The 26,104-nt window shown below is 41.6% G+C and overlaps 1 protein-coding gene across 1 annotated transcript in view; it reads right to left on the bottom strand.

The window, feature by feature from the left end:
• LOC100010958 (S-adenosyl-L-methionine-dependent tRNA 4-demethylwyosine synthase TYW1) overlaps positions 1-26,104 on the bottom strand; it is a 252,040-nt gene that overhangs the window by 138,329 nt on the left and 87,607 nt on the right. The window contains exon 12 of the mRNA XM_007485684.2: positions 5,101-5,278. Within this exon, the coding sequence (XP_007485746.2) occupies positions 5,101-5,278 (178 nt within the window). The remainder of the gene's footprint in view (positions 1-5,100; positions 5,279-26,104) is intronic.

The following is a 26,104-nucleotide window of genomic DNA, read 5'->3' as shown; positions in this document are numbered from 1 at the left end:
TTCATCCAGTTTGACCAGTCTATAAAATAGAGAGGGGAGGGGGCCCTTGGAAGGCCAGACTAGAGCCTGGGATTGATTCTGTGGGGCAAAGGGAGCCCCTGAAAGGTTCAGAGCGTAAGGAATGGCACAATCAGATCTGAGCCCAAGAAAACATCATATGGCCGTTGGGCAGAGGACAGATCAGAAGGGGAGGCCAGAGGAGGGGATGCAAGCTAGGAGGGCACAGCAGTGCTCTCCAAGCTGGTGGTAAAGAGGTTCTATTGTAAAATGACAGCAATGAGAATAAAAATCAGCTAATCAATAAGGAATTTATCAAGTATTTGTGTGTGCCAGCCACTGGGGACACGAGGTCAAGTGCTAACCATCTCACTCTTGAATAGCTTGCATTCTCAAGGGGGAGGTAGTGAGACTCTGGGTCATATGGAAACAGAAGAGACTAAATAAAAATAAACACCTGGAGTCTGAGAGGGAGGACAGGGAGTAGCAGTAAGGAGGAGGAGAAAGGCTCCAAGGTAAAGGTGGAAAGAGGGCCTCGATGAGGTGGAGGTAAGGAGAAAGTCCCTGGACCCCACAGTGCCATAAAATGGTCCCACGCGAAGAATGCAGAGAAGCTTCAGAGACTTGTAGATGACTAACGATGCAGAGGAAAGTAAGCAGAGCTAGTGAGCAAATATCGTAAATGGGGAAAAGAACAGCAAAACGGCCAAAGCAGATTTCGTCAATCGTGAAGGACAATCTGAGCCCCAGGAAGAGCTCTTTTTCCAGAGGTGGGGACCACAGAGGCGGAAGATGCCACACAATGTCAGACGTTTTCAGTTCATTGCTTAGTTTTGCTGAATTATTCTTACCCTCTTTTTTCCTCTTTGTTACACAGGTCTGCTCTCTGGGAGAAGGAGAAGGAAACCGCGGGTGGTTTAAAATAAAAGAGACCAATAAAATTAACGTTAAAAGAGAAAAGCTAAGCAGAACCAGGAGAAGAGTACTCACATGATGACAATACAAAGAAAAACACCACCACAAGGCAGCCGGCTTAGACTGAGGGCCACTCTCTCAGTGGCAAGGTCCGTCAGTCAATAAATATGCATTTATTAGGTATCTACGCTGTGCCGGTCACTTTGCTGGCATGGGAATACAATGAAAAAGAACAGTTCCTGCCCTCACGGGGCTTCCAGGGAGCAGCCACAAGCTCTATGGCAATGCTTTAGCTTATATGTTGTGGTCTCAGGAGCAGGGAAGGCTAGTAGAATGCTAAGAAATGACAATGAGATCAAAACAAAAGGCAGCACATGCTACTTTTCAAAATCAATATATGGGGGCAGTTGGATAGCTCAATGGATTAAGAGCCAGGATTCGAAGCAGGAAGTCCTGGGTTCAAATCCAGCCTCAGACAATTCCTAGCTGCGTGGCCCTGGGCAAGTCACTTACTTAACTATTGCCTAGTCCTTACCACTCTTCTGCCTTGGAACACTACGTAGTATTGATTCTAAGGCAAAAGGTATGGGTTAAAAAAAACAATAAATACATGAAATCTGAAAAAAAAATAAAGAAAAATAAATTATAGGAAAAATCAATAAATAAAAATAAAATGTCCCAGAGACCCAACTAGCACGAAGGCCCTCAACCCAGACAGCCTAAGACATGCCAACTTCCTACCTACGAACCTGCCTACCCCTGCCCCTGCCTGCGCCTGTGGGCACGGAGGCCTCAGTCTGGTTCTCGCTGCACGGAGGGACACGGTGACCCCACAATATCCACCAGAAAGGAGAGGACATCCCCAGCAGGGCCCTGCCTCTAGGCCAAAGGCTCCGCTGTTCCATACCTGTCAGAGGCATCCCTCAAGGCAATCGTCCCCAGAGAAAGCTTTCGGCTCTGAGTTGGGATTTCAGAGGGAAACGCTTAGCTAGCAGGGAGGGCCGTGGCAGGGGCTCCCAGGGACAGGCTGGGCCCACTCCCAGTATCTGCCCCCCGAGGCATCAGTGAGTCAGGGCATCCACTCCTCAGGGAGGCAGAATGGAGACCTGGGAGCAGGCGTGACGCGCGGTCCAAGCACAAGCATTTCTGAAGCATTCATGAAATGCAGAGGATCACAGAGGAAACCAAAGACACTGAAGTACAGTTATCGAAACATTAAAAACAAAGTTTACAGACCCTGGATTAAGGCCCCTCCGAAAAAAAGAAAAAAGCACCGAGGCCTGCAGAAGCTGTGGTTTCACACTACTTTGACTTAATCAAAGCTTGGATAAAATTAATAGCTTTGGATGGGAGGTCCTGGGTTTCAATTTGGCCTAGTTGTGTGACCCTGAACAAGTCACTTAACCCCAAATGCATTGCCTTTACACTCTTCCGCCTTGGAACTGATTACTTATGATTGATTCTAAGATGGAAGGTAGTAGGCAGCTAGTTGGCTTGGTGGATTGAGAGTCAGGCCTAGAAATGGGAAGTCCTAGGTTCAAATCTGACCTCAGATACCTCCTAACTGTGTGACCCTAGGCAAGTCACTTAACTTCCATTGGCTAGTCCTCTCTTCTGCCTTGGAACCAATACACAGCACCAAATCTAAGAGGGAAGGTGAGAGTTTAAAGGAAAAAAAGGAGAAGGTAAAGGTTTAAAAAATAATAATAAATAAATCATTTTGAACCTGATCAAGCCACAAGAAATGTTAGAAGCTTATGAAAAAAGCCTTTCCCTATTCTAGCCTTGCCAAGGCTTAAATGCTTATTAAATAGAATGACACAGGAGCCTTTGATCTTTCAGGTTGTAGGCTTGCGGGGTGGTCAGTTAGTATACCCAATATGAATCCTTTCCCCCAACCAAGTATAGTGCAGGCTTCTCAGGAAGTGGTTTTGTTAAACGCCACCCAAACGAGAAGAGTTGATGGGCTTTTTCCTGCTCTGCTTTGCTGGCACTAGTCTGAGCTTCCCCAAGAAACTTTTAAAAGAATTATGGAAATTATACCATACGAGCCACCCCCAATTCCCCCCCCCAAAATGTAGATTTTTTTTAAAATACATAAAAATAAAACATGCCACATCCACAAATACCCACCCCCAAAAAGGCACCAGAATCACCAACTGCATGAAGGGGCTCATGTTGGCACTGAACACTAATTAATTTTTATACAGGCTACTGGGAGGGCTGCCCTACAGAATTTTACAACACCAGCATGGAGCAAGATTCTAAAAGCCAATGAACAGGGACATTCAGTTTAATAGAAATACTCATTAAGACTCACAGCCTGAGCTGTTTTCTGCATGCTGCCGAAGCAAGTCTTTCCATCCTTATTTGAGCAAAGTCTAGCCAGTTTCCTGAGAATCCAAAGAGCAGAAACTTCGGGCTTAATGCCATAAATTCAATGAACTAATTTATCACTAGCTGCCGATCAGCCTCAGTGGAGGGAGTGTTTAAACCAAGAGCGCCCCACATCAATAAAATCATAGGTCCAGACCTCACCCAACAACAACAACAAAAAAAATCTTTCATTAAATTCAAAATTGACCTCATATTATTCTGTTAGAGCATAATGCTCTTGCTTATAAAAATCATTTGTCTACCCGTCCCCCCAAATATTAAAAGAATAAATCATGTTTCAAGGAGTTCTATTGCTCTTTTGGCCAGACATACAAAATGTATTTAATGATTTCGAAAAATGAGTATTTTTAAAATTATAAAAAGAAGTGCATACAAGAAATGTGGACCAAAAAGATGTGACAAAAGTAGTCATTTTGTATATTTACCAAAAGCCCCCATTTTTTTAATTTGAGCAGCAGTTTCTTTACTATAATATAATCCTTGCTACATTACAGAGATAACTTAATAGAGATTATTATAGAGACAGTCTAATCATATGCTGACCAAACACAGCAGGAAGAAGTGAGGGTCCGTTAAAATTCTCTTCCTTAAAAACAGCAAGTTACTTTTCTTACGGAGAAAGTTGAATTTCTTTTTTTTAAATAGATCAGACATTTTATGGGCAAATACTACAATCACCAAAGGATGGGTAGAATTAAATGCTAATTTTCACTGGATGGCTCTTTCTTCTATAAAAATGTGTATTCAAATCTGACTTCAGACACTTCCCAGGCTATGCAAACCCTGGGCAAGTCACTAATATTTGCTTGCCTTCCCTTTGCCCTTCGGTATAAGAGTTGTTACCAAGACAGAAAATTAAGGGTTAAAAAAAAATGCTTTGCACAAAGTAAGTGCTGAATAAAAGCTTCATTCATTCATTTAGTTTTAACAAGATTCTAATTCTGCCAGAGTTCTAGGTATTTAGTGGCATAAAAGATATGGATTTTCCCTCCTTTTTTGCCTAGGAAGTTGGGAGGCTAAAATGTTCCCACTCTCTAAACATAATAAACCCAGGAACAGAATGTATGCCATATACCACTAAACTCATGATATCAATCACTACTATCATTTCTGGAGAGAAATTTGCTGCTCTGAAATTAAGCCAAGGTGGGAAAAACAACCAAATTTGATTAGGATATGGAGATTACAAGACAAATAAGCCAAAATGATGAGGAGGAAAATATTAAACCAAATATTGATTCAAAATCCTGAAAAATGACATATGCGCATCATATATACATATGCAATGATTCGTAATGCTGTAAATGAAAAGAACCTTAAAATGATTTATCACTAGAATAGCCGATCTTGACCCCAACAAAGATGAAGAATGCACTTCTCTCCTTTCCTTCCTCAGAGAGATAGCAATGAGAAACAGGGAGATTAAGAAGGGATAGAGGCAGGGGACTATAGATTCAGAATGTTGCAGATGCCATCCAATAAAGGCATCACTCAGTAGGTTTGGCTTAAAAGAGATGGTAAATTAGAGGCAAGGAAAGCAAAGTAACTAAAAAAGAGCAGGGATGAAAAAAGCCCAAATCAATAAATTCTTAAATTACTTTTTTTTTTTAAAGAAAGAAATCAAGTCATTTTCTCATGCATTCTATATTGAACAGATATCCCATTTGCTACTGAGATGGCTTAATCAGAGTTTGGACACTCCCAGTCACTCATCAATCAAATGCAGATTTGATTGGCAAGCCTGGCTACACTTAAGGTGCCTGAATAATCACCATCCCAAACATTGCTCACCTGATCTCTGTAGGAAACTGAGCATTGGTAACCAGGAAGCTGGAAATTCTATGCTGATGTAGCAGTTTCAAGAAGCCGTTGATTTCTGGGTACATGATGGGCTCTCCTACAAGCGACAGGGCACAATGTTTCACCTGTAGGCCTTCCTCTAAGCGTTCGGCTTTCACACCAGGAACTCCTAGAAAAGGAACACAAGGAAATTGACCCAAAAGGGGACAGAAATACCAAAGACTTCTTGTCACCTTCTAACTGGATCAGCCAAAGGAGAGGGACTGCCAACTGATTCTAGATACAACAAGGAAGAGGTGGTAGAAGCATTTGCAGGAAAGAGAAAGAGAAAAAGGTTTCTTTGATTCAAAAGAATGTCAACAACTGCTCCTTAGTTTAACTATTATTGATTGATTAAATTAAGCAATACAGGCAATCCTCAATTTTCTAACAGACTCTCTTCCCAAATTCTGTTTTTTTACTGGAAGGAGAAGCTCTCTCAGCAGCATTCAATTTAATAAACTTTATTAAGTATCGATTATATACAAGGCCATGTGGAGGAGGGGACAGAGAACTGGCCTCAAAGTCTGAAAGACCTGGGTTTATATATTGCCTTTGGACAAATACTAGTCCTGTGACCTTGGGCAAGTTATTAATCCTCTCAGTGTTCTAAGCAAGTTACTGAAAAATTGCTGATGTGTACTGATAGAGGGCATTCCCTCACTGGGAATTCCCTGTAACACTGAAATTACAGGTCTAGACCCCATTCCTATGGCCAAGGCACCGTGCTAGGGACTGGGCATTCCAAGATGAAAAGGGGGAGGCTCAGGCCTTGGGGAGCTTATAATCTAGGGGGGAACGTATAGAGAAGAACAGAAACACCACTTAAAGAACACAGCAGATAATCTTGAATATCAATCACTTTTTTCTAAACAAATTTTTTTCAATTTATTTATTTTTAAGTATTTTTCCATGGTTACATGTTTCAGGTTCTCTCCCTTCCCTCCTCCCTCCCAGAGCTGACAAGCAATTCCACTGGGTTATACATGTGTTATCACTCAATACCTATTTCCATATGATTCATTTTTATAATAAAAGTCATCTTTAAACAAAAATTTTTGACCCATGTCTTAGAAAAGAAGCCTCTGCTCTCCTCCATATGAGAAGTCGCCTCTCAGTTAATAAGTAAGTCTCTAGGAATTCTGAATCGTAAACAAATTGATCCCTTCTCTATCTGGTGCAAAATTCCAGGCTGACTTCTCCAATCAGCTAGCCATTGGTCCTATATGAGGTTATCTGGTAGACGATGGGACACTACAGAATAAAACTGATCACAATGTACTCTATGCTGAGAGAGGAAAAGGATGGGTTGCAGGGAAGAGGGAGAATGAGACTGCCTGCTGCCTGGCCTCTCCAAAGATGGAGACACTTTGGAGTCTCTATTAGCAGCAGCAAGTCTAAGACAAATTACTTCCCTTCATACAGTAAGTACCTCCTCTAGCTCAAAACTACCTACATATTTGTGAAGAAATTATAACTGGATTCCCTGTGGAGCCTCGGGATGTTCCTGGAAGTGCCAAGATAGAATCTCTTTTTTTTTTAATTCACTGATGGAATCCTTTTTTCCTGTGGTGATGCAGTTCAATACATCAAGTGTAGACTGAAATGTGTTCCAGTTACAGAGGACAGACAGCCTGTGCAAAGGCTCAGAGATGGGAGATAGGATATTATGCACAAGGAATAGCCAAGCAGGAAAGTGTGGCTCAGACACATAGGAGTAAAGGGGAGTAATGAACATTTCACCTGGAAATGGAGGATGGAGACAGGCTATAAAGAGCTTTAAACGCCAAACAGAAGAATCTGTATTTCATAATGAGCTTTTAACAATCAGGGACCATTTCATCTTTACAGCTGGTCCCCCAAACAGGGGAGCCACTGAAAAATGCCCAATGCAGTGAACTGAAATGCCACAGACATGTGCCCCACCCCCGTGAGGCAGGAGCAACGCAGGGTCCATCGAGAAATGAGTTCTGTTCTGGGGGAGAGGCTGTGTGGCGGCAAAAGCTGGTGTCCTCCATTCATCCCTGGTAAACATCTAGCTGCTCTAACAAGGATTTTTTCCTCCTGGCTTCTTTGGTTAAGTGGTTTTCCTCGTGCTGGGTGCTTAACAGATGGAGGTAACTGCACAAAGCCCTGATCTCATCTGTGTGCTGACTGTCTCCCCTGGTACGAGCACCCATCCCTCCCTGCCTTCTCACGTCATGTCCAGGGCCATGGAATCATCAGCTGCAAAAAGGTGCCACGCAGTCATTGACTCTGGACAAGTCATTAACTTCCATGTGCCTCAAGTAATCTCTTTTATCTTTCAATAGTCATTGACAGGCTGAAGGTCGTCATGCGTGGACGGAGTCACAAAACCACAGAACGTAGTCAGAGACCACGTCATGCCAGCCAAAAACAAACGTAATCCCCCAATACGTACTCCACAAATGGCCCTTCTGCCTTTACCTAACAGCCCCCCCTTTTCAAGGCACTCTACGGAACTTTTGGAGGGCTCTACTTGTTAAGAAGCGTTTCCTAATATCAAACCTAAATTAGCTTTTGGCGAGTTCCCTCTAGCACTCATTTTTCTGTGTCTCCCCCATTTTATACTAGTGAAGTTGACTTTTTGTACCCACAGGCAAGACGTTTATCTTTCAAAAAGGGAAACGTGGTTAGCCTGGTATGACTTACTTTTTTTAAACTCTTACCTTCTGTTTTTGAATTGAAACAAAGTATTGGTTTCAAGGCAGAAGAGTAGTAAGGGTTAGGTAAATGGCACTGAGTCATTTGTCCAAAGTCACATAGCTAGGAATTTCGTGAGGGCACATTTGAACCCAGGACCCTCCCATGTCTGCAGGCCTGGCGCCCTATCTACTGAGCCACCTGGCTGCCCCCATGACCACTCTTGATGAAGATGTACTGACTCTTTGTCATCATTGCTTAACGTTCTAGACATTCACCATCTCTTCGATGATCTCTTCTAGAATTTTCCCAAGAATGGAAGTCAAACTCACTGGCCTATAGTTGACAGACTCTGTTGTCTTCCCTTTTATTTGAAAACAGAGACATTGGCTCTTCTCCCATTTCGTGGCACCTCTCCCATGATCCATAATCTTTCCAATAGGCCTGACAATGACTCAGCCATCACATCTGTCAGCTCTTTCACAATTGGAGAATGCAGCACATCTGGGCCAAAGAGGCTTGAATTTAACAAAGGCAGATGAGTACTTTCTTAGAACCTTCTTGTTTATTATGGCTATCACCCCCCTGGTCGGGCATTCCCAGGACTAAGGCCATTCTCCTTTCTAAAGGAAACAGACTCAAAATAACGTAGCTGGCCCTGCCTTCTCTCTGGTATCAGTTATCCTCATCTCATACTGCTCTCCCCAAACCAAAATTTGGGGCCTTCTGGGATCCTCCATTTTCTCCCAATACTTTTAACTTCCTGGAGATTTTTCCTAAAAAGTAAATAGTCCAGATGATGTCTGCCAAGGCAAAGTAGAGCAGGACTCTCAACTCCCTCACTCTCATTCGTCTGCCTCTCCTAACGTAGCCTAAGATTACATTATTTGGGGGGGGGGGGTATGCTTCCACATCACAATATTGGCTCGTGTTGAGCTTGACGTCCACTAAAACCCCAAAATCTTATTCAGACAAATAGCTATCCAGCCACAGCTCAGCTATCTTGTACATGTGAGGTTGACCTTTTTTAACCCAAATAAAAGACTTCACATCTGTCCTTGGCACATTTCATCTTATTAGATTCACCCTAAAGTTAAGATCTGTTGAGATCAAATTTGGATCTTGATATCCAGTGTGTTAGGGCCATGGGACAGAGTCGGGTGAAACATGACAAGACCTCAGAGGCCAAGTCTTCCATTCCTTCATTCACAGATGAAGAAGCTGAGGTCCAGCAAAAGTCAGTGATTTGTTGAAAGCCACATAGATAGTGAGTTAAATTGGAGACAGGATTTGAAAGCAAGTTTCCTCTGGACCTAGAACCAGAGCTTCCTACTAGAGTATACACAATCTCCCAACTATCAATCCTTGACTTTGTGTCATCTGCAAATTTGATGAATATGTTCTTTTATTTTTTCTCTTTCCAAATCACTGATGAAAATGTTAAACAGCACAGATCCCCGGACACTCCACTAGAGTGTCCTCAGGCTGACAAAAAAAAAAACACAACTCTTTGGATATGGTCATTCAAACACCTATAAATGCAACTAGTGTTCACCTAGTTGTTACCTAGTCTACACCACTCCATCTTTTCCACAAAAAGAGCAACGAAGACTTTTTCAAATGCTTTACCAAAAATGTAGATAAACTGTGTCTACAACCTACCCCTAATCAAGCCACAATAACAATGTCAAAAGATGAGAAAGTTCAGCCTAGAATTACCTGGTTTTGATGAAGTCACACTGGCTCATGGATGTAATGAGTGTCACTAACCATCTCTTAACTCTGACAGCAATCAAAGGCAAACTTTGAACTAGAGCCTATCAATTCTCCTCCCTTCTTTCCTTCCTCCTTCAGTTTTCCTTCTTTCTTTCTTCTCTTTCTCTTTTTCACAAAACCATACAAGGATTGATTAACAGAACCAGAGATGTTTAGCTATGTATGGACTGCCAGGAAGAAGAGCTCTGCTAGACCCATAAAACTGCAAAAAGGCAGATTTCAGTTCAAATTTCCTAACAATCAGACATGTCAAAAAAATGAATATGCTACCTTAGCTTACTATACATGTTGGCACAAGGCTGGGTTGACCATTTTGCTAGGTAGTGTATAGGAATTTCTGCCTCTGTATAAGCTAGACCTGATGATAACAAGGTTCTTTTCTTTTTTTAAATACTTATCTTCCATCTTAGAATCAATACTAAGAATTCCAAGAAAGAAGAGAGGTAAGGGCTAAGCAATGGGGGTTAAGTGACTTGCCCAGAGTCACACAGCTATGTAGTGTTCAAGGTCATATTTGAACCCAGGACCTCCTATCTCTAGGCCTACTCTCAATCCACTGAGCCACCCAGCCACCAAGCCTTCCCCCAAAGATTCTTTTCAACCCTGAGACTCTATGACTCTTTCCTTAAGCCCATCAGAGGTTCTACATGATGTGCTAGAGGCCTTCCCTTGGGGTTTTTAATGATTTCTATCTACCCAGGTATATGGGGTGCTCAGGGAGGGGTAGTATCTCTGGTATGGAGGGCTTGTCGTGCCCTCTTAGGGCAGCTCTCCAACCTCTGACCCCCACCTGACACCCAGCTCTCACTTGTGGCTCCCAGTAGCTGCTAGCATGCGGCAGCGGCCACACCCCGGGCAACAGCTTCGACAGGCCAGCTAAACCTTGTGAGGGTAGCCATCGAGTCGTCGACCCCTGGTGAACCAGGGCTTTGCTCACCCATCATGTGAAGACTGCTTCGGACGAAAGACAGAAGAAACCAACAAGAAGGTTCAACGGCTGAGAGGGCGACACAGCAAAGCACTGTGGAGTGCTTAGGGCGTGTTGGAGCACAAAAGACAACATGGCCATCCAATATAGCTGAGGAAGTCTCCAGGTGTAACGACTTTTCGTGCCACTGGACCCAGGCTTCCAAGGCCGAGAGAGTGGGACTGTCCCTGTGCAACGACTTTTCCATTAAATCTCCTTCACACACAAGTGTCTTTGTGCACACTCATCTACATCACAGATGAAAGCACACAAAGACAATCGTCATCCAGTTACCGAGAGACTACTACTATCTACCCAGGGTAGCCCTTGGGTTTCATATGCTGTTGTCAGTCAATGAGCACTATAAAGCACCCACTATGCATATCATAAACTCTGTAAGGCCTAGGAATACAAATATAAAAAATCCCTCCAAGCAACATGTTAACATTTTACTAGGGGTGACAATGGACAATATATAAAGAGAATCAAGGTGGCTGAGGGAATAGAATTCCAGGCCTGGAGAAGGGAAATCCTGGGTTCAAATCTAGACTCAGATACTTCCTGGGTAAGTCACTTAACCCCCATTGCCTAGTCTTTATCACTCTTCTGCCTTGGAACTCATACTTAGTATCAATTCTAAGACAGTGTGAAAGACAATTTTTTTTATCTTAATTAAGTACTTAGAGTGCTCCACCCTTTTAACTTAATCAGTCAAGAACTTGTGAATCCTTTTGATAAGAGTTCACACCCTCAGAAGAAGGGAAGTGGATCCCACAGACTGACCCCAGGACAGTGCTAGGCAAATTGAGAGACTTTGATTGGTTCCTGAAATGTGATAGACTGGCCCACAGTGAAAGGAAGGAGGAACCAGGGAGACAGGAAGTGACATGAAGAAAACTTATAAAAGCCAGGCGAGAACATTCTGAATGACTTCTTCTGTTTCTGCTGCACTGGTGGCTCTTGCTGAGGGAGGACCTCTGCATTAGTGTCTCTGCATTGGATGCTTCTGCGTGGCTCTTCTTCTGCATTGGAGGATGTTCTGCATTGAAGGACTTCTGCTTTGGAGCCTGAGACTCTCCCGCTTACCTGGCTGGAAACTAGAACTTTGTTGGGGAATGAGCTAGATTTCTTCAGAGCAGACTTAGAGTGGTGGGCTGGACAATTGCCCTATCACCTTCCTACATTTCCCCTTTTACTATCTCTACCCTGCTGTAATAAACCTACTAAAGCTGCTAACAGCCTCGTGAATTAAGAGTTAATTTTATAAACGGTGCCCACAATAATTGTTTTTAATTCTTGTATTTGTCAAACCCATTTTTAATTGTTACAATAGAAAGTAAAGGTTTTTTTTTTTTTAAGAGAATCAATACAGCATGGTTGATTCCCAGGTAATTGGGGAGGGAAGGCACAAATAACTAGAAGGAATCGGGAAGTGGTGTTTAAACTATACCTAGAAAGGAGCAGAGGAATTCTACAGGGCAAAGGGAAGCAGGGAACACATCCTAGGAAAAGCCAGGACAGAAGAATGGAGCTGGGAGTCAGAGGAAAGGCAGCTTCTGCTGTACGGCAATGAGGGAAAGAGAGTAACGTTTGATGAGCCTGGAAAGATAGGCTGCAGCCAGGCTGTAAAAGGAACTTAAATGTTAAATAGAATTGTTGTTTTTTTTTTTATTTTATCATTAGAAGCAATAAAGAAGAACTGCAGTATACTTAGTAGAAAAAAGAGGGGGTCAATACCTACCTAAGGAAAGTCACTTCATCATCCCTCATTCTTATCCCATCCGAATGAAGTTCTGTCTCCCATGTGGTGGAATCTTCTCTATTTTTTTAAACTCTCCCTTTCCCTCTAAGAATCAGGACTGCATGGGTTCCAAGGCAGAAGAGGAGTAAGGGCTAGTGTGAAAAATAGACTCGAATACAGGACTACAATCCCCATGAGCCTTTGCTCCACTTCCCCAGAATGCCTTGTAATCTCACCTGGGCCGAGATCGAGAAGGGATTTAAACTGAGGAAAAGGCTTTTTGTCTTTTTTGGGACGGCGTTTTGCAGCAGGAGCGTCTCTTGCCTGATGTGAGGTTATTTTGTCTAGGCCTCTGGCCTAGGCACATGTTTCTTACTTGTATATTTTTAATCTTTAACCTTTAATAAACCTCTAAAAAATATAATACTCCTTGCAGAGAGAAACTAATTTCTACCTGCCTCAGATGCCTCAGTCTCCCCCTCTCCCCTAAATTTTAATCTTTACAGTTATGGCGACCTAATGGGAAAAAAACTCAGTCTTCTGATTTCTTTTCTGATCTTAAATTCAGTTTTAATAGCTAGTACCTAGAAATTTTTTTTGAGCCATATCTCTCTGGCCAAGGTTTTCTACCCTCGCAAAGCTGCTACAGGCTCCAGACCTGCTGCCCACCCCACCTGGCTCGGCCCGCCGCTTCCTGCCTGCAGCCTGCAGCCTGCAGCCCTGATCATCCTCACCTGGTACCTGGTCCCGGCCTTGACCACCCCCGCAGCCGCTCCTGCTCCTGGCCTCTCACCGGCCGGCTGCCTGCCTATTTCTGCGCCCCAGACCCAAGAGCCTGACCCCAGCCGGCTCATCACCCAGATCTTTGGAGCAGATCGCTCAGGACTCATTGCGACCAGCTGGTAACAGTATTGGCCACGTGGGCGGAGGGGAGAGAAGAGAGGGAAAGGAGACCGGGCAATTTTCCCTTAGGCTAAGCCTCCACGTGGCTGGGGGTATTGGCCACAGGGGTATCAGAGAGGGGAAAGACAGAAAAGACTAAAGAGAAGAAACAGATCTTTTCAAACAGAAACTTAATAGCAATGGGCTGTTTAAAAGGATTTTTGACTCTTCTGGCAATTTCATTGATTTTGCCTGCCTGTCTGGGAGCAGACTCAGCCCAAAGATTCAACTTTAACTTTGGGGAGGAAAATGGGTGGCCCAGCGAACTGGAAGCCAGGCCCAGAGACGGGAGGTCTCTAGCTAAAATCTGGCCTCTGATGCTTCCCAGCTGTGGGGCCCTGGACGGATCCCTTGAACCCCATAGCCTAGCCTTTACTACTCTACCTTCAGACAATAGACATTTAAATGGATAATGAAAAACAAACAAACAAACAAAAAAAAAAAACCCCAAGGAACTTTGAAGAGACTAAAGGCTACATTCTAAGGCATTTCAGACTCCAATGGTTTATAAACATCTCTGTATTCTATTGCATTGTTTTGTTTAAGATATAACTTTGTGATTTTTAAGTTCATATATTACTGAATTCAATATTATTCTGCTTGAACTGAAGGTTGATTGAATTTATTTTGAATGTACTGAATTTTGAAATTCTGTTGTTTTTCCCCTATAATTGTGTTGAACAAATATTGTGAATAAGCCCATATATGAAAAAACAGCCTTTTTCTATTTTGCTGAGGATAGATGGACTTCAGAACTGGTTATAATTGTATTAACAACCTTTGGAAAATTTAATGTGCTAAATACCTCAAATGATTTGATTTTAAGGGTTTTTTAAATATGATTTTGGAATTTTTTTTAACAGTCTGGTTATTTTTGCCTGCCCCTACCACGAGGTAAGGCCCATTCTAGTAGCTGAAGTGAAATGTATTTTATAACCCCCAACCTTCCCACATGTGAATGGAAGTTGGGCAGTTAATTTCAGGGCATTTGTACCCTTGGGAAAAGCCTCCAAAAGGAGCACCCTTTATTTATACTCTTCAGCTCACTACTTTACTTGCACCAGAATGATATATAGATTTCTTGATTATGTTCTTAACCCAAGATGAGTTTTACTTTGTTTTAAAAAATATATATGTTTATTACCAAGGTTGAAAGATTGCTACGTTTGTAAAAATTGTGACAAATGTCCATCAATTCATAGGTTTTAAAAATGTCACACAGCAACTTATGTGAAATATGAAAGTGTGTTTGTTTGCTATTGTAATTAATTGGGCTATTGAGAATTTTGGGGATTTTGATATCTACATATTTGTACTACTGTATTTTTAAAGATGAAAAAATTGTTAACCTTGTTCAATTCATTTGCCTTCTACTCACAGTGATCATGGCCAGATACAAAGAGGAAATGGATCTCATTTTTTGGTGAGAAAGCCTTGTATTTTATATTTTCTTAACTGACACAGAGTGTCAATGGTTATAAGCTATATTTTTGAATTTTTTAAAGCTCTTTTATTATATTTTTCTTGCATGTGCAATATACTTTTTCAGTTTTTTAATTATTTTTTCTTTCCTTTTTATATTTGAAGCACATGTCACCAGTATTAAGATTTTCTTTAACCTTTTGATTTTCAGTGCTACAAGTTTAAGATACATTTTCTAATGCATGCCCTAAAAAGCTTGCGACTATGAAACTGATGCCACTAATTATTTAAATAAATTATGGGACTTTGCTTAATGATTCTGTCTGATTCCAGGACAAGAGCTACACACAAGAGCCATTTCATAGGGCCAAAGAAAGGCCAATCTAGGATGGATTGATGCACTTCTAAGCCAATACAAAGGTCTTGAACCTAGTGTGAAGACTCAAGGTTACTATGTTTAACATGTGTTAAGACATAGGCTTTCCTTGTATCTACACTCACTCTGAAGATACTCACAGACCAGTATCCCCGAAACCTTGGCTCCTATAATCTGGTCCCCTTTTCTGCCTCTCATAGTGTGGTACCTTTCTGTAGTCCTGGCACTGACTGGGTAAATGCATCATTACTTAGATCATTTTGATTGGGCCCTGATTGAAGGACCTGTTATAGATTTATTTTTCTTCTACTTGGAATTTTTACATATAAGACTTTGATAGTCTATATTTCCATCCAGAAATTTTTCTTTTCTTTTGGATTTTCTGATGTCTTTTTAATATCTCCTGCCAATTGATTCATATACCTCATACCTCAGCCATGCATCCCTAACTGATTCTGAATCTTTCAATCACCCACAACACGGGGGAATGTAAAAAAAATATCATTATTTAAATTGCAAAGTTTAAATTCCTTTTCAGAAGAATTTTAGGTAAAGAAGATGCTCCTTCTCTGAATCCAGAACTGAACTGTTGGAGAAGCCACCATGAAGAAGCCTCCAGACCACAAGTTGCACAAAATTGAACTTTGGGTGTGGTTGATTGAACATTTATTTGTATGTATACTTTTATGCCAAAGGGGACTGCCCCCTAACGGCTTTTTGTCAATGTGTTCAGAAATTATTGGTTTTATTCTCTTTTCTCTTATCCTCACACTATTGTAATCTTTTAAGTTGATTTTGTTTTCATGATCCTTTGGAAAAAAATTAATTTTTTTGCAAATGATCACACGGGGGAATGTGAAAAATAGACTCGAATACAGGACTACAATCCCCATGAGCCTTTGCTCCACTTCCCCAGAATGCCTTGTAATCTCACCTGGGCCGAGATCGAGAAGGGATTTAAACTGAGGAAAAGGCTTTTTGTCTTTTTTGGGATGGCGTTTTGCAGCAGGAGCGTCTCTTGCGTGATGTGAGGTTATTTTGTCTAGGCCTCTGGCCTAGGCACATGTTTTTTACTTGTATATTTTTAATCTTTAACCTTTAATAAACCTCTAAAAAATATAATACTCCTTGTAGAGAGAAACTAATTTCTACCTGCCTCAGATGCCTCAGTCTCCCCATCTCCCCTAAATTTTAATCATTACACTAGGCAGTGGAGGCTAAGGGACTTGCCCAGGGTCACATGGCTAGAAGTGTCCAAGGCCAGATTTGAACCTAGGACCTCCCTCCTCTATAGTTATACAAGTCACTGAGGGTCTACTTACTCCAGGACACATCCTTTTCCATCATCCTAGGTATCTCCTACAATGTAAACTGTCTTAAATGATGGCATTCCAAGAGTTTCAGGCACATGGCATCACCAGGACTACAGCACCATAAAGATCTAAAGCTGGAAGGAACCTCAGGGGACCTCATCTAGTCAAAATCCCTCATTCGGAGGCAAGGAAACTGAGGCTAAGAAGTGTTCAGAAAATTGCCAACGGTCCAAGGTAGGAAACAGCTGAGGAAAAATTCTAGTCCAGGAACCCCTAATTCCAATTCCAATTCAGATTTCCATTGCACCATTGGTAACAAAGAGAAAGCTAAGTGACTCAGTGGTTTGAGAGCCAGGACTAAAGATGGGAGGTCCTGGGTTCAAATCTAGCCTCATATTTCCTAGCTGTGTGACCCTGGGCAAGTCACTTAATACCCATTGCCTTACCCATCTTCTACCTTGGAACCAATATACAGTATTGATTCTAATACAGGCAGTAAGGATTTTTTTTTTTTAAGAATATCTCAGGGATAGCTGGGTAGCATAATAGATAGAGAGCCAGGCCTAGAGCCTGGAGGTTCAGGGTTCACATCTGGCCTCAGACACTTCCTAGCTGGGTGACCCTGAGCAAGTCACTTAGCCCCATCTGCCTATCATTTACCCTTCTGTCTTAATTATTTAAAAAGAAAGTAACAGCTTAAAAATAAATGTCTCAGGATCAATTCCCGAACGTGCTCCATCTGAATCCCCCTGGCCTAGTCAATTCTGAGCCAAGCTCACAGCCTACCTGTACAGCCCATCCAAGGCACAGACACAGAGAGATGAACTCACTCACTACTTCCCATCCCATGGCATATTGTAAGCTGGGCAATTTGCATGTTCCTATGCTTTGGTTTTATTCAGCGTGGATCATTTGGCTGATCCATCTCGAATAGCTCTGTAACTTCACTAATGAGACTTTATAGTAATCCAGGGCTCAGTACAATTAGTACAATGTTATTTGCAATTAGAAGTACTGGAAAACTTCACTAGTGGCATAATCCTTTGAATTGGACTCTGTACAGGATATCCTGGCAAATACCTTCAAAGAGCAAAGGTTTTCCTTTGTTTTATGCTCCAATGGATGCTTACACTCAGTGAAAACAGCCAAGCTCACAATGCAAAATGAAAACACCTCCAGAAGTCTTTGGCTTGTGGGGGGAGGAAGGGGAGGAAGTACTATCCCATCCATGTTCTTTTTCATTCTTTTTGAAACTTCCTATCCTTGAGTTTTTTTTTTTAACATTTACCTTCTATCTTGGAATCAATACAGAGTATCAGTTTCAAGGCAAAGTGGTATGGGCTAGGCACTTGGGTTAAGTGACTTGCCCAGGATCATACAGCTAGGAAGTATCCAAGACAAGGTCTGAACTCAGGACCTCCCATCTCTAGGCTTGGCATTCTATCCACTGGGCTACCTAGCTGCCCTTTGACATCTTTAGAAATCTTTAAAACCCTCACTGCCAACACAAATTTCTTCTATATGTTTTTGATGAAATGAGTTTTCCTTCGTAATTTCTTCATGTCTCAAAGTCTTTCCTGACAAGAGGAGAGAGATGATGAAGTCAGAATGTGATGGTTCCACTCATCTTGGCTCTGAAGGTAGACTGGCACAATTCTGTTCATTTCAGTAAACTTTATAAAGCTCTCACCATGTGTGAGGTTCTGTACTAGGTGCTGAGGACAAGTTAACATCTGATGAATGTCTTCTTTCCACTTCCATCTCTACACACTCGTGGGATGTCCTGTCTGAGGTGGGCTTTATGCCAAGTTTTGTTTCCAAGCAGGTTTGCCTCACTTACAGACTTTTGGCTATCTCGTGAGGTGACACCATTCAACATCATCAACCTCCTCCCTCAATAATGTGTCTCATGGTGCATGTCACGTGGCCCTTGGTAAATGTGTCTCTGCTCAGCATAAATATCAAGTTTTTGTTGATACAGTTTCTGGTCTCATTAGCATAGTGTCTAGCACATAGTAGGCTTAATAAATGTTTATTTAAAGGAAATGAATTGAAACCACTTAATAAATTAGGATATAGGGAGACAGCTGGGTAGCTAAGTAGATAGAAGTGCCAGGCCTAGAGAAAAGAAGTCCTAAGTTCAAATACGGCCTCAAACATTTCCTAGCTGTGTGATCCTAAGCAAGTTATTTAACCCCCACTTCCTAGTTCTTATTGCTCTTCTTCCTTGGAACCAACACATAATATTGATGACAGGATGAAAGGTAAAGATTTTTAAGGAAAGAAAGAAAAGGAAAGAAGGGAGGGAGGAAAGAAGGGAGGAAGGAAAGAAGGGAGGGAGGAAAGAAGAGAGGAAGGAAAGAAGGGAGGGAGGAAGGGAGGGAGGGAGGGAGGAAGGAAGGAAGGAAGGAAGGAAGGAAGGAAGGAAGGAAGGAAGGAAGGAAGGAAGGAAGAAAGGAAGGAAGGAAGGAAGGAAGGAAGGAAGGAAGGAAGGAAGGAAGGAAGGAAGGAAGGAAGGAAGGAAGGAAGGAAGGAAGGAAGGAAGGAAGGAAGGAAGGAAGAAAGGAAGGAAGGAAGGAAGGAAGGAAGGAAGAAAGGAAGGAAGGAAGGAAGGAAGGAAGGAAGGAAGGAAGGAAGGAAGGAAGGAAGGAAGGAAGGAAGGAAGGAAGGAAGGACAGAATCAGATTTTGTTTCTTTCCATTTCCCATTTTTTTTTGAGTCAGGGATTTGTTTATAGAACTAAGGTGAGAGCTGCTATTATTTTATCCAATGATATCTTTTCTTTGTTCTTTTTGCTAATTCCATAGCATTTCTTGAACTTGGTTCTCACTGGCTGAACTTGGCCAGTCTTTTAGGATCTGTCCTTTAGGATACGCCAATTTCATTTTTGGTGATGTCGGTCAGCTTCTGATTCTCAATTCTGGAATAAAATATTCATAATGCTTGATGAGAGCTGCCACAATCATGCTCTGCCAGCATCATTTTTGAGAACAAGGGGTTGTCCATGCCATGGTGAGGCATCAGAGTAGGACTTGTGTGGAGTGTATCTGAACTAAGTTTTTAAAATCAAGACTGAAACTTGGTCCTTAACTAACCTTGTGTTGCCTAGGCAACTCAAAATTAGATATAAAATTTCCTAGTATTCAGAGGCCATAATAGAGTATCATTATCTTCAATCCCCAGATGAGCAGAGGGTAGATTCAATCTGAACTCTAAAATTAGGTTTATCTTCAGGGAGTTCATTATAGCTGGTACGAGGGCTCTAATGTTTCATTAAGTGTATAGGATCTGAAACGCAGTCACCGATCAGTAAGGTTGACTTGTAAACTATTAAGAAACAACCTTGGTCAACTGCAAATCTCCAAACGTTGCTTTTGTCATTCACTTGTATCCGACTCTTTGTAATCCCATTTGGGGTTTTCTTGGCAAAGATACTAGAGTGGTTTGCTATTTTCTTCTCCAGCCCATTTGACAGATGAGAAAACTGAAGTAAACAGGGTTAAGTGAATTGTCCAGGGTCACACAGTCAGTAGGTATCTGAGGCCAGATTTTAATGCAAGTCTTCCTAATTCCAGGCCCGACATTCTGTCCAGTGCACTAACTAGGCCACCTTGAAAGGTCTCCAGATAGCAATCTCTATGTCCATCAGATTTGCTCACATTCACTGAAAAGCAAATTTTCCAATCCTGTGGTTACCCTCACAAGTGAAGAATTTGTAATTGGAAGTTCTCCTAATATACTTGATAACAGCAAGGACTTCCAAAAAATGTGAAGGTAACTTGAGCTTCCACGAAGATGTGTTCCTATTCCTTATTTGTCCTTTGAAAAGGGTAGTGAGGCGCACTAATCACTACTCAAGAGAAAAGGGAAGAAGAAATGAAATCAATTAAATAAATTATCCTTTCAGTGTCGTCTTGAGCATTCAGTCAACAAGACTCTAATCCACCAAGTACTCTGAAAGAGAAATGCTCAGCATTCACTACTGACTACAGTAGAGATCTAGTAGAACTGAGTCAGAGTTTACTGCACTCATCTTGGAAAAACCTGAGCCAAATGGATTCTAACATCATGGCATTCTTCAACGTCCTGGAGGGAAACAATCAGAGGACATGACCACCTTCTTGTTCCCTGGTAACCAGAAGTACAGGGACAGAAGGCAGTCTAGGAGCCATTATGCACATTGCTCAAACAACAAATTGGTTTCCCAGTAGAGTTGTGGTTTTTTTTAAATCATTCATTCTTTTTTTTTTTAACCCTTACCTTATGTCTTAGTAGCAATTCTAAGAGAAAAGAGCAGTAAGGGCTAAGCAATAAGGGTTAAGTGACTTGCCCAAGGTCACACAGCTAGGATGTGTCTGAGGTCACATTTGACCTTCTGGCCCTAGGCCTGGCATTCTATCCTCTGTGTTCCCCAGCAGCCCCTTTCCAAGTAATTTATGACAAATTCTTTCAAAAATCTCCCTTATCTTTTCCCTAAAGCTGTGTTTTTTGAAAAACTATATTGTTCAATTTACAGTCCTGCTTCTCTAAGAATTTATGACTCTCTCCCTAATTAAAAAATGTGTTTTAAACCTGTTACCTAATATTTCTTCTCTAATCCCAGATGCCTGCTTACAGCACCGTGTTCAACAAGTCTTACTATGTTTCATTAAATATATGAGTCTTTTTTACAACTTTCTAACATACCCTTTTCCTCAGATGTATTTTCTACTCTGTCTTTAAAAGCCACTCAGCCAATATTATCATTTACACCAATCAAACATATCATTCCTATTTTTAAATTTTGTACTAAGGTTTAAATATGCTTCTCCCTTCAATGAATAACAATATAAGTTTAATTCACAGTTCTTCAAAAGTGCCATTCCTGGCTAACAGTCAAATAAAATTATGATGCTGACATGTTCAACTAATAAGAACTTTTGCTTCGGGAAAAAGAAGTGTCTGGAAATATTTTTTCTTATTTGTTCTTTATTAATTTTTATTTATTACTATAAATGTCTTGTTTATTCTCTATTCCCTTTTCCTTCAGTGAACAAGATCTTCTTGTGAAGTACCCCACCCTAAATTTTAAATCATCCGTTTGCTATCCTTCATTTCTGCTTTAATCTGGTTCAACCGTAAATTATGGATGAAAAAGTACCACTATTGTTTGGCAGGAAAGAAGGAAGCAAGAACTTGTACGCCCATCGATCATCAATCCATTATGCAAATGTGCGTTCGTTGGTTTGCTCCCTCCTTTCCCCATATGAACCTCCAACCTGAAGCAGGTTGGGATTGTGATGTCGATGTCTGCACAGGGACAGGCAGGAACCAAGGATGAAGGAAGGGATGGTTTTTAAGGAGTATAAATGATGTTGGAAGGATGCCTATTTTTGTTTGCTATGGCAAAATGAACCATTTCTTCCCCTAAAGCTATGTATCTCTGAAACTTCTAAAAGCATATGAAATTTCATTAAAATCTGTTCAAAATTAAAGAACATTTTTGCATTATTGTCTTTGGAAAAGTTCTCTCCCAGAAATTCTAATCAACTGTCATTTTGTTTCAAAATAGCTGCCTGAACCAGACTTGAATCATATAGTGAAGGTGATTTATAATCAAACTTAGACAACTGCTTGGAAAGTTAATGTGGAAGGATAGCATGAAGTATAGGGAAGAGCAGTGAATCAGGAGGCCAAAGACCTGAGTGTGAATCATGTTTCTAATACTTCTTGGGTGATTTGGGGAGTTACTGAATCACTCGAGCCCTCAGTTTCCTCACCAATTAAACTAATGGGAAAAGGGTGGGGGAGAGGGAGACAAAGTAGATCATTTCAAAGGATCCTTCTGGCTCCAGATCCCATGATTCTGAAAATAAATATAAGATGCTGGGCTATAAAATTGAAACAAACACCTTATTTCACCCAGTCAATTAGGGCAGCAAGACTCATAACCAGATTTCTCCTACATGGCTCAAGGCTTACAGTGGAAACTCTTCAATCAATCATTTCCTTCATTGATTCATTCATTTAATAACTGCTTATTGCACATGATATAAATAAATACAAAGTTAAAGTACAGAAATGTATTTTTTTAAACATTTACCTTCTGTCTGAGTATTAATTCTAAGACAGAAGAGCAACAAGAGCTAAGCAATTAGTAAGTGACTTGCCCAGGGTCACATAGCTAGGAGGTGTCTGAGTCCAGATTTGAACCCAGAACCTCCTCTCTCTAGACCTGGCCCTCATTCCACCATGCTACCTAGCTGCCCCTAAAAGTATATTTTTGTTACCTTTTTTATTTCCTTTTTTAAAAATAAAAACCCTTAATTTCCAACTTAGAATCAATACTGTGTATTGGCTTCAATACAGAAGAGTAGTGATGGCTGGGCAATGGGAGTTAAGTGACTTGTCCAGGGTCACCCAGCTAGGAAGTGAGTAAGGCCACATTTGAACCCAGGATCTCTTCCAGACCTGGTTCTCTATCCACTGAGTCACCAACTTCCCCAGAAGTGTATTTTTAAATTTAAAAAAGGCTTATCTGCAAGTTCAAAAAGAGTCCCTGTCACATGAAGAGATGAATGCCTAACATGAAGAAATGCTAATGAGCACTTAAACTCTGACCCACATTTATCCATGGGGGCTAGTTAATTTTTCATGTGCCCAAAAAAAAAAAAGAAACTATCTGATAAAGGTCAAGAGAATGAGGCATTTTAAGGAATTACCAAAACAAAAGAAATGAGACTAAACTGTCTCTGACAGCTGGAAACAGGTACAATAATGCAAAGGTTCCCCCCAACCCCTCCCCCAATCTCCTAATTCACTTTTCTGGCCTAACCTGACACAAATTCTGATGGGCATCAGATAGGAGCTGCAACCCATCCAAACCTGGTCTGTGATACGATTTAAGAGAAGTGGAAGGCTGTCTGTCTTTAAGGCACCTACTAGGAACTCAAGGGAAAGGATTTTAGCAGGCAGAAGGAAGAGTTTGGAAGTGACAACTGTTAGAGTAGTGACTTCCTGTAGGAGGCGGGGCTTCCTGTCCCGAAGCGGGAGGAAAGGTGGGCTTGTCTGAGCTCATCTACCTCAACCTGACTGCGGAGGAGGAGTAAACCTCTAACTCCCCTTTGGAAAGGCTCTCTTTGACTGGGAAAGATCTAGAAAGGGATCTGACCATACCTGCTGTGCTTTCCAGGCTTTATCTAAAACATCCTGTCAGATAGGCTTGGAGATTTTACGTCAGGGTCAGCCCCCGTGGGGTGAACTTAGCCATCATAACAGTTTTCGGAGACAGCTGTTGAACTAAATCTAATCTAATACGGAGGGTCAGAGCTAGGCAGCTTAGTATGTTGGGGGAACACCAAGATAGAAATAGGGAGCTGGTAAGTTAACCAGAAGACCGGAAGGCTCCCTCTCGTGAGGGGCGTAGAGGATTGTGGGAGACTAGCTAGATCCCTTAGAGTCCTCGGTTTGTATCCGCTCTTATCCTAAAAGAGATGTTGTTTTTTATATATCAATTGTCTCAAAGGCATTTGCGTCACTGGCCCAGTGAGAGCAAGTGATTCTGTTTAACTCTCACTAACTGGAGGTCAGAATACCCAGAGATCTCGCTGGGCATTCAGGGGAACCCCTAGGTGGAAAGCGCTCTATCCATTCTGGGTCTGGGTCTCCCCTTTCTATCTTTTTTTTTACCACCCCCTGAAAGAATCTAATCATCAACTGGACCACATCAAAAAGAGGAAAGCCCAATAAGCTCATGTGTACTGGGTAAGACGAGCAGGATCGACAGGCGGGTGAGCATACCTGAGTGCAAGGTGGCTCAGCAACTGTGAGAATTACTTTTGCAATGAGTTAAGAACTCTGAAGAAATGTTAAAGAAGGAGGATTACTAAAAATTGGTAATACTAAATAAAAAACTAATTTCAAGTCTTGGAAAAATAATTATGAGAAATATCCAATGAATTTTTTTCTATATCTGTTCTTCACCACAGATTGAATTTTTCCAGAGATGCATTAATTAAATCCAAAAGGTAATTAGGTTCTCTTTTTGGGGCAGCTCCCTAAAGTCTATTTAACCTATAAAATATGCTTCAACTACAACTCACCAATGTTACTGAAAACACACCATGTTTTTGATGGAAAATGCACTTGGATTTCCAAGTCAAGGATAGCTGTTCCCCACTTTTCCTTTGACAAGAATGGATCCCCTAGGGTTAGTACTGAGGGACTGGATGCTCCCCCAAAGGGTCAGAAAGAGGAGGGCATACATGCATCCCTGGACACCAACAAAATTGGCTTAACTCCATGTCTGTGTTAGAAGGCAGTGTTCCAGGTAGGCATAAGAGAGAATCACTCAGAGGTAGCTGGATGGCACAGTAGATAGAGAGCCAAGCTTAGAGATGGGAGGTCCTGGGTCCAAATCTGGCCTTGGACACTTCCTAGCTGTGTGACCCTGGGCAAGTCACTTAACCCTCATAGCCTCGCCTTATCACTCTTCTACCTTGGAACCAATACACAATATTGATATTAGGACAGAAGATATGGTTTAAAAAAAAAAAAGAGTGAACCACTCCATTTAAGGAAGCAAAAGGCAATTAGGTAGAGAGAGGGAGACATGGATTCAGAGGGTCAGGCAGTGTCATTAAAGAGAGTATGTGTCATATGTGTCACAGCCTTTAAGTAGAATCTCTCATTTTTGTGTCTAGCCATTTCCTCTTCCATCTCATTTTACAAATAAGCAAACTGGGACAAACAGGATCAAGTGACTTGCCCAAGGTCACAAAGCTAAGTAGTGTCTGAGGCCAAATTTGAATTCAGGCTTCCCTGTTTTCAAGTCTGGCGCTCTAACAATTATGCCACTGGCAATGGTTTCTATCTAGTAGCTTTGATCAATGTTTCCCAAATTAAATGGAGGAAGTGTAGATGTTGCTATTGGAGTGACTCTTGCAATGAAGTGAATTCCATTCCCTTAGGAATCCCGAAAAACCAATGACAGATAATCACCCATCTACAATAAAGGCTGTGTCACAGCAGTGCCAGGACACAAGAAAATCAGCTAAATGGCCAATATCCAAAGAAGTCAGCAAGGGTTCAAAGGGGCCTCCATGGATGTGAAGGCACCGTTAGTAGGAATGAAATGTTTTTTAGAATGCAGCTGATTTCTGCCACCTTTCCACAAGAGCTTTAGCTCCTTAGAAATAACTGATTTCATCTTTCATTTCTCGGGTTTTTTCTTTCATTCTGTGGAACTTTCAAGACAAGATTTGCTGTGATTAGCACAGCAAGAAGACGGACTTTCCAAAAATGCTGATCTGTTTAAAGTCAGAGAAAATGAAAAAGTATTAACAAACCACCATCTTGGTCCTGAAAAGTGAGAAAGAAGTTTTGAAAATATAAATGGCCTGCCTTGGTCTGACCAGAAGACTAGCAGAGAGTCCGTAGGCAGGTGGATAAATATGAGCTCATTCCAAAGAGACTCTCTACTCTAGCCAAAGGTAATGTTGCCCAGAAGGCCTTTTCAAGGCACCATCATTCTTCTACCAGTCCACCAGGGAATCATAGAAACTGCTCTGCCTCTTGGGTGGAATTACTCGGGAAAAGGATCCGTTTCACATTTGGATTTCTGGCAGGCAAGCAGCAGAGGCAGAGGAATTTTTAGAAGCCATCCCTTCACCAGACTCATTCTAGCCTAAGCATTCCCAGTCCCACCATTCCCTCCTATTAGAAATGAAGCTCTCACAAAAGGCAACAAAAGCTTTTAGAGTCATCTGCAGAAACCT

Source organism: Monodelphis domestica, chromosome 2 (assembly GCF_027887165.1).
Source record: "Monodelphis domestica isolate mMonDom1 chromosome 2, mMonDom1.pri, whole genome shotgun sequence".
NCBI lineage: Eukaryota > Metazoa > Chordata > Mammalia > Didelphimorphia > Didelphidae > Monodelphis > Monodelphis domestica.
The sequence above is the reverse complement of the archived record's forward strand: the minus strand, read 5'-3'. Positions and strand labels throughout refer to the sequence as shown.